The 9,745-nt window shown below is 38.0% G+C and overlaps 1 protein-coding gene across 1 annotated transcript in view; it reads right to left on the minus strand.

Annotated features, from left to right (window-relative positions):
• Nucleotides 1-953: 953 nt before the first annotated feature.
• Nucleotides 954-9,745, minus strand: part of LOC104498347 (cytokine receptor-like factor 2) — a 10,166-nt gene continuing 1,374 nt past the window's right edge. Inside the window, exons 2-5 of the mRNA XM_010141704.1 lie at nucleotides 4,327-4,438; nucleotides 3,621-3,793; nucleotides 2,034-2,173; nucleotides 954-1,307 (exon numbers count right to left, since the gene is read on the minus strand). Of these exons, the coding sequence (XP_010140006.1) occupies nucleotides 954-1,307; nucleotides 2,034-2,173; nucleotides 3,621-3,793; nucleotides 4,327-4,438 (779 nt within the window). The remainder of the gene's footprint in view (nucleotides 1,308-2,033; nucleotides 2,174-3,620; nucleotides 3,794-4,326; nucleotides 4,439-9,745) is intronic.

The following is a 9,745-nucleotide window of genomic DNA, read 5'->3' on the forward strand; positions in this document are numbered from 1 at the left end:
GTCAACAACAGCTCATTAAAGTCCTGAAATGAAGTGCTTGCCCCAATGAGGGGACTGTGACAATGTCGCTTCTGGTCCAGAGGCACCCGGAATGACTGAACCATTAGTCTGTCTTTTCTGTGCTGTCCATCCTTGCCATTACCTGCTGTCAGCCTCTGGTCAAATGGTCTAGGTAGGACTGTTATGTGCTCTACTCTCAGAGGTGCATAGGGAGAGACCTTCCTCTGTGTTTTCTTAAGGGCATTTGCCAAGCATATGAGCCTGCTTGCAGGCTCAGAACTTGCGTGGTAGAGGATGCTTCTCTGGCGGTTAGCACTGTCACTACTGCTAATGCACAGGCTACACATACCTATGCTCCAGGATTTTGTTCCAGCTTTGAGCAAAGATTTTCTTCAGGTGAGCTTATAGCCCACTGCATCTTAGAGAACTCAGATCTGGGTGTCTCATAGTTCTGATAAAGCCTAGTGGGTGGCATTTTGTCTTTAGCTGTTATGACACAGGTGTGATGAGATGGTGTACAATCTTGTATTTATTACAGCATATGTGACTTTTTGTTTTGACAACCTGTAGAATACTGTTTTCATCTAAGATCTAATCAAAGTCAATCACAGTTGGTTAAATGTGTCTGCCTGGTGGGAAAGAAGTGGTAATACTGACTTTGTTTTCATTTATTTTCCCCCATCCTGCCTGTTTTGATTAACCCAGCGCATATGAGCATCAGACTGCTAAGACTTCTGGTCCTGCAGTTCAGTTGGATGTACTTTCAAAACAAACTGCCTTCAAAAACAGGGCATCAAGGTTTTTCTTAGGGTTCAAGGTTGATGTCCGCATGTGTGGACATGGTTCACCTGCACACCCCATGTATCATGTAGCTGTCATTGGTGGACCCTAGACACTATTGTAACACAAACAATGACACTCAACTTTTCTGATTATGACATAAATTGATAGTGTTATGGGCTAATAGGAACAAAGTGGACAGAAGTTAAACATGAGCGATCGGACATCCACATGAACTTTCTCTGATAACTAAAGATGGGCCACAACAATGCAACATCAATTTGCTGAATGTTCTCAGCCTCTTTTGCCATCATCACTTTCCCATTTGTATTTGGACAACACAGGAACGTAGCACCACTGTTACCTAATAATGTGCCATTCATCCAAAATGTTTCCGCTTCCCAGTCACTGCTGTAGTTAACTACGTTGCAGTAGGGTACTAGCCTCTTCAGTCTGACCCGGAAAGAATAGCATTTCCTCGGATCAAAGCCTTGCTCTCCAACACTGCAGCACTTAGAAGTTCTGGACTGAGAAGGAAGGTGTAGCATTGTTAATTCTCATTTTCAAGACAGTGCTTCGGAACCCAGCACTCAGTCATGGTCACAGATAGGACAAGGGATAGGCCAATCCAAACCTCAGAACTGAATTTTAACTTCTCTGAGTTTTGAGGAATTTTGTTTCTTGACTTACACTCTTCATATCCCTTCCTCATTGTCTGATACTGAGTTGAAGGTCACAACAATCACTACATAGCGCACTATGTTGCATTTGTATATTTACAATATGCAAAGGCACTTCAATCCACAAAGTATTTACAAGTTATATTTAAGTCTGGAAAAGTTTAAGTCAATGAAATAATATTTAGAAATAATTGATGTCTAGTTTTAGAATAACTAAATATCCCATCTCATGTCTTTCATTCTATTTCATGGATTTTTCCTCCCTTTTTGTCCCTTCTTTTCTTTACTCTGCTTTCTGCTTTTACTTTCCAAAACTCTTCTATTCTGGATATATGACATTTCTCTTAGACTGTCCTCAGCTCTCCAGGTGGCAACTAGATGTAACTCAAAAAGTAAATGATTTCTGGCATGGCAGGGATCCAGAATCCAAAAAGTCTAGCTGTTTTCTGCTACCAGTTGTATTTGAAAATATAGGATGGGAGAACAGTTTGAAAACAACTCTGTTTTACTTTCTATGGAGATGACACTTCCAGCTCCTTCCAATGTTGATTTAAAAAGCCATGTCCAACTCACTTGCCACTCTTTGTCAAACTTGCTTTTGTATTGAAGCTCAAGTCTCAAGCACTTCACAGCTCTCTCTGGTTTATTACAGCTTACAGTAACGGTGTTCTCCTTCCAGAAGAAAGTCACATTTTCTGGTCGGTTGGGCTTTACTAAGAAGAAGAAATCCAAATTATACCACAGTCCCTTTAAAAAAAAGTATTTTTCAGTTAAAATGATTTTTATTCCCTTCCTTGTCTCAATGTTTCTCTAAGTAGTAAGTGAAGAGGGTGGATTCTTGGAGGACACACTTTTGTAGCTCACCTGCTTTGATTAAACATCAAAATGGAGCTTGACACAATGACACTGCTCTCCATGCTAGGGCCGCGTTCAAAAGCAAGTCCTACCTCATGTCAGGAACCAAAGACAAGCACTCAAAGGAAGGATTAGAGTCTCTTCATACTCTCTGTGCACAACTGAATCTAGCCCTCACTTTTCAAATGGTCCAAAGAGCATGCAATGATTTGATCTATATTCAGCCTTCAGTGATGGGTTATAAAGTGGTGACAACAGTGTTACCTGCTTTCTCAATCCTTCTACTTGCCTTTTGGTATTATGAAAATTCTGCCTTCCTAATTTAAAGACTTAAGTCTGATCCTTGGTATTTGTGCTTTTATTACCTAACCCTTTAGAAATTCATTTTATCAGTGTGTGTGTTTAATAAGACAAAATTCAAGGCTCAAGGCTGCAGCTTTCCATACTTTACCAGATATTGGTAAAATTACGAGATATAAAAGTATTCTCAAAGTAGGTGTGGCGCGAATGATGCCTTGACAGGTTTTTGTTTCATCTCTTTTGCTTAAACACTATTAATAAATGCTAATAATGTATTTGAAATACTTTTTTTCCCACGTATTGTATTTTTTATCAGAAAAAAAATTCCTTCACTTTACATGCTGTAACTATGACAAATTGTGAAATTCCAGAAGATTTTGATAACTGATGTCACACTTTCATAGTGTGACAGAGATATGAAGTATACATTTGAAGGCAGGAGGTATTTAACAAAACCAGGAATATCATCTCTCTACTAATAGGATGATGTCTCTTTAATGCTGTCAGACTGTACCAGAGCCACTCAACTGATTTCTATTCATATCTGATGATAGTTTTATGACAGTCTTTTTGATAGGAAGTATTGTTGCCTTGCATCCCATGGAAGATGGTAAAAGAATAGAGGGTTGAAAATATGAGAAAGATGACAAAGCCAGCACTGAGACAAGAAACTATGAACTTTTATTCATTTTCCTGATGGGAATAGTAATCAGGCCCACACTAGACTAAGCACACCGATATATTTTAGTATTTTCATTCTGATTTTGAAACTGTGTTTTGGGACAAATCTGATTGTCTCAAGTAATCTCAGCTGCAGCTACAGAGAAGCCTGTGTAACTACTGATGACAGCAAGGGATGAAAATCATCACAAAATAATTATAATTTGTTTTTGGCACACACACATAGTGTTTTATACACCAATATAACCGATTTCTTCTCCAACTAAGGACAACTACAAAATCAGTGAAGACACTAGGACTATCAAAGTAATATTACATACTCACTATAAAAATCAGATTTTAGTCTTTTAGAAAAAAGCTGTTCACTTCCATTTCCATTCCTGATAGAGATGGCAAGTGTGGGTCCTTCTGTCTTAAAAAGACATCCAGAATTATAATCTTGATCCAATAAATAGGTTGGGCACGGCTTCCAAACTTTGTGTTTGACTTCATCAAATCTATAAATGAAATAATACTAGTGAATGGAGCACTCTAACAAGTTAACGCAAGTTAATTCCTTTATCTTATTTTTTCTTTTTTTTTTTTAACTTTTTCAAATTCTCCTAACAAGGCAAGTCTGTTTTCGTAAACCTGTTTCCAAGATTATACAGCTAAAATTTCTTTCATATATACCACCCAGAAAGAAAAGGGAAGATCAAGCACTATGACTGACTTTAACCAAAACACTACATTTCTGTTAGTCATTAATGACTTCAGTTAATAAGGAAAATAATAAGGAAAATATGAACACTTATGTAGAAAAAACCCATTTTCAGTAGTGTAATTAGCATTTAGCACAAAGACAGCAGGCTTATTAATTTGTACATCTCTGAAGCAGGCTGTGAATGTAAACATTTTTTATGTCGGATGATTAACAAAGGCTAAAATCATTCTTAGGTACAGTTCACACAAGACTCCAATGAACTTAGATATTTCAGCCTCCCAAAATAAATCCTTTAAGAAGAGAAGAATAGACACTATCGGTACTCACGTATAAGAAAATGATACATTCTCTCCGGGAAATAGTTCTCTTGCTGCCCATGTGATCTGCATCTTCTCATTGTTGAAATTGATTATTTTGGTGCTGATGGCATCTTTCCAGCCTGCCCAGGGCATTGACGGAGAATGTGATTTCGGCAGTGAGTATGAGAACCGTTCTTTGACATTGGTGGGCAACCAGTATTTCAGAGATATTTATGCAATAGTCTCAGATGATCATAAAATAAGAAGACATTAAGAATATCTAAAATTCAAGGAAACTGAGTAAAATAACCTAGAGAGACTGACATTAGAATTTCAAAATAGCAAAATGGAAGCATGCCCAGAAACACCGGAGAGCACTGCACTGTCCGTGGGCCAAAAGGTGCAGACTGGTTCACGTGTCAGCGGTGCACAGGGCCTTGCAGGTCAACTTTCCCCCACAATACATGCTAAGGTTTTCCTGCTAAGGAAAACTATTTGGGAACTAAAGCCGTGTGGAGCCTGTGTGAGAGCTGTCAGATGTTTACTGTAAGAAACAAGGGACTAACACCACAGGTCAAGACCAGGCCAAGACTCAGAGGAACATAGAGCAGATCAGCACAGGTCGGTGTCCTGCATATTTGACCTATGCGGTTTTGGCCAATTCCACCTTACATACAAGCGAGATCATTTAATGTCCTCTGACTGCACACAGATATTATTTCCTCTCCCGACTTCCTCCTTGTTATTGTTCTTGCTAGAGACACAGTATTTTAACTCTGTGTCCATCTGGATTCCACAATCAGATATTGATGATAAATCTGACTTTGAAAAATGGGGAAATTAAGAAGGTAAAAGGATTAGAAATTTATTCTATATCAAGGAGAAGAATGAATTATTTATTTTGCATTCTGTAAGATGTGAACTTACATTTCCTTGACTGAACAAAGAAAAAAAAATGTGTCTTAAATATCAGGATGAAACCACTCCAGGGTAAAATTTGCAGACTTCTGCCTCCAGACAAGAAACATCTACAACTAAAACCTTTTGTTGGAATATTCCCACCTAATGGGAGAAGAGAGGATTTTAGTTTGATTGCTGTCTACATTTTATGCCACTCCAGGAGTTTTTTGAAGGGGTTTGAAGTGGAAAATTTTAAATTCATTTCTTATGAGCTTTATATCACATACGATGATCCCAAATGTTCATGGGAATCGGGCCTGTCTAACCCTGTGGTTGCTATCTGTTGCTCCATAATCAAGACTAAGAATGTGAGAAAGGCAGGCGGGCTCAAGTAATCATTTTGCCTATTTTCATGGCTGTCTCTCTGCGTCTGGGTGTTTCATGTAGCAATTAGTAATTAGTTAGTCAAAACATTTTTGTATAGGTGTAACTGTGTTGTAACATGCTGTTTTGTCACAATCATTCAAGAGAGTTATGACTGAAATCCAAGAGACACTGGGTAGATGCAGCTATGGGTCCCTGCTACGTGATTCGTGAAGCTCTGGTAAAAAATGATTCTGTTCTTACCAAAGAGAAGGGCTTGAAACTATCCTCCATCTCCTAACTAATGCCTGCAGTCTTGTTCTGTACTGTTTTCTCAAACTGAAAATCTCGTGTGTTCTTCTGAAGAATAGAGAGTCGGTACCATTACACGCTGAAGCAAAAACAGAACTTCAAAACCTCAAAAGCTATCATAAAATGGAATTTATCCAGGCAGTTTTACTTCTGTTACAAGAGCCTACCTAGCCTGTTTTTCCTAACTCCTCAACCCCTTTGTAAGTCCCCTCAGCAGGTCTAAGAGACGATCTTGTTTTTAACTAAATCCACTAAGAAATGTAATAACAAACAGCATAACAGTGGATTCTGGTCTGCAATCGCACTAATACATTTTAATATTTATGGACTAAATTCTTGCATGGTTATGCTCTGCAGTGTCATGCTTAGTCATGCTGTGCAGTGTTATGCTGTGCAGTGTTATGCTGAGAGTAACTGAAATCCTTATAATACTTGGACTTACATTTTCTTTAAAGATTGTTAAATATATCTTTAATGTGTGTTTGAGTGTAAAATTACATGTTCTCCATCTTCAAATAATATTAACTTTACAAAAAAGAATATAACTATTACTGAATGGAGAATACTGTACTGTCCTGAGATAATATCTGAGTATAGAATGAATCCTTTTAATTCCATTTAGAAGCAAAAAAAAGTACATTTTACTTTTTAGATGATTAGTCTGATTGCAGATATTTTCACTTTGAGAAATAACTGATGATTTCCATGCTTCAATTTATGAAAAAAAACCCCAACAACTTAAAGAATACTTGCTTCCTTAATCATATATTTTCAAGGATAAATAATTTCAAAATTAATTTTCGATGCTGTTTTTGTGTGCAGAATAGTCTGGCACAATGACAGACGGCAAAATGCCATTTGTAGGGTATGCTTTTAAATCAACTTTTAAATCAAACATGAACAAATTCTTCAGTTCATATTCTACATCATCTTAGAAGATGGCTTAACATCTCTTCAGAGAGCTGTTTTGTCAAGCTGTTTGTGCTTGACAAAAGGATTTCAATTAGGCTATGGATTAAGGAGACAGGCATGCAGTCTTGCCAGTAGGACATAACAAAGAGTGGGTATCTAGGAGTTCTATCTCTGCATAACCAACTAAACTAGGCTGGGCCAGGACCCTCACCAGACAAAAGGTGCTGGCTCAAAACCCTCACTTGGACTGGGGCACCTGGGTAGCCCACATCTGTGATTTTTCCATTATTTGGAGGGTGGGCTTAACAACCAGCATCTACCCCATTGCTCTCTGGCTGTGAGGTTACAGCAGTTGGGCCAGGATGTGAATGATCTGCCAGTGATTTCCAGTGTGAAGCAAATGGTGCAGGCTGTATCTAGATACCAGACTGGTCTCAAGTTGCCCAGTATTGTAGAACTGCTAGTATCCGAAGACTGAGGGAATCGTAACACAAAGAGGCAATTTTATTGGTGAAAAGTAGGTTTTTGCAGATGTTAAATTATTAGTAAATGTTTTGGGGGTTCTTGTAGAATTTGCTATGAAAAATGGCTTTAATTGCGCCAAGGTGTTCAGTCAATTTGATCACAAGGGCTGTACAGGTACAAGGGAAAAGGAGGAAGAGGAAAAAGGCAGTTTATAACCTAAACAGGCAACACTATTAAAAGAAGAGAGGAAAAGCTTGTTTCAAATGCCTCCGAGAGGGAAATACTGCAATGCTATGTGTTCTAACTCTCGAAGTTCACAGTGGTAAAATACTATTTACTATTTAGTCTTTCTGAATAAGTTTTCTCTTCCTGCATAGTATAAATAACTTTTTTTAAAAAAATTATATTTGTGGGAAAATTGGTGAAAATAACACAGATAGCACTGGTTCATTAGTTGTGAGATAGAGCACACAGAATGTGCTTGTGCAAGTTTTTGTATACACCTGAGCAAAACCATGGTGCCAATGTTTGGATTGAATTCAGCTCTCAAATAGATGGTGTGTGCTGGGGAATCTCCTTGAACCTGTATTTATGTATTGCACAACCCTGACACTGCCAACAGAGAATTAAAAGTAAAGATTTTGACAAAGTGTTAACCCACCCTTCCCTCCCCATGCAGGCCAACTCTTCAAGACCTTTTTCAGGGTGCAACATTTTCCCTCAATTCCAACAGAAAAACAATGCCAGTGTCAAAACCCCGTTCCCAGAAAGTTTCTTTAATGGAGTGTTCAGTCTTTCCAAACTTGCAGTGGGTTAGCCAAGGAGTGGCAGACTCTAGAGGTGGATAGCAAGGAAACCAGAGGGACCACATGGGATTTCCACACATTAAGGAGAGGACTCTCAGTAAAACCTGAGGGTCTGATCTGCCTGGCCTTTTAGAAGGCAGCAAAAGTCACCAATTCATCCAAATCCTTGGACAACACTCATTATTCTCTATTTTGGATATGATAGCTAGGATATGATAGCCCTATACTGCTTATTAGAGTCACAGTTCAGAGATGCACACTAAATCTTGGGTTCGACAATGAATATTTTTGGATGACAGAGAAGAATATCAGCTTGGCTCCAATCCTGCAGTGATTTATTGATGGATTTAACTTTACACTCTCTAAGCAGTCCACTTGACTTCATCAGGATTACCCAGAGCACATCAATTTAACAACACATATAAATCTTCCTAGGATCAGAACATTTTTCTGAAAAAACCTAAGTACTATGAATTGAAACTGTGATTTTAACATTTAAATATAAATTCCATCAACCGTGGTTATTTATGTACTAAAACAGAAGGTAATATGTTATTAAATATTTTAATGATAAATAGAACTATTTAATAGAAATGGAACAGAAGTGGTGATATATACACATTCTTTTCTCCGCTCTAGTTTTTAAAAACTTCATAAGAAAGCAGTCTTAACATAATTAACTAGGTATCTAAGTCAGAAAAGGCTTTACCAACCATTTATTATTAAAGACTGTGTCTCTATAGTGCTAGCCAGGGCAATTTTCCACTGTGCTTTCTAATTTCATGAGTTTTGTAGCTTTTTTGAATGTAGTATGAGTTGTGCTTTGTGTAAATGTTCAGTAAAATTTTGTGGGCGTCTTTTCAAATTATAGGATATATATGTTGCATAATTTGTATTTCAACATGAAAAGATGCACAGCCTAAGTGAAGTTTTTAAACTCTGAATTAAATTGACATTAAATCTTCTGAAGAAATGTACAGATTATCTGAAATATGGTATTTCCTTCTGGTGATCTTTCCTTTGCCTTTAACTGAAAAGGTGGATTATTGGGTTTTTTTAAGCACCTATACACCTATACTTCTGCAGGCAGAATCATTTGTATCTTTTGCTAATGGAAAAAGAGAGAGAGAAAGAGAATAGAAGGGACGATTTCTCTCCCTTTCGTTATGATGGAATTTTTATGAATCCTCCCGTAACAGCATGGATTGGTTGCAGGTAATGTGCCAGCTCTTCTACAGTAATTGTAATTATTTAAATCATTCTATTCACAATCCTAGAGGTGCACAAAAGACCAAAGCAACACATTTATCTTTATTCTTTGCATTCTTCTACTTATACTGAGGAGAAGGAAAGGACAAAAATATCATGAATAGGCAGTTCCTATTCCTGGGCTAAAGACAGGTAACAGCTTTCTGTCTGAGGATGGCCTGCCGGTCTAGTTAGGTATGCAATATGTTACAGTGCTGTAGAGCACGTACCAGTGCCCTGAAGCATGACCTTCAGAGAGAACTATCCAAGTCTACAGCTTTACTAAAACCAGGTGGGAACTTGTAGGGCTCCACACAAGACTTTAACCTCACAGGCACTGCTGGGCATCTAGCTCTTCTCACGGCAGAGAAATGTGGAAAATACCACTACGGTGAGTGGAGAAAGTACTTTGAGGGGGGGGGGGGGGGGGGAAAAACATTC

The sequence above is a fragment of the Buceros rhinoceros genome, unplaced genomic scaffold, assembly GCF_000710305.1.
Source record: "Buceros rhinoceros silvestris isolate BGI_N320 unplaced genomic scaffold, ASM71030v1 scaffold33558, whole genome shotgun sequence".
Taxonomy (NCBI): domain Eukaryota; kingdom Metazoa; phylum Chordata; class Aves; order Bucerotiformes; family Bucerotidae; genus Buceros; species Buceros rhinoceros.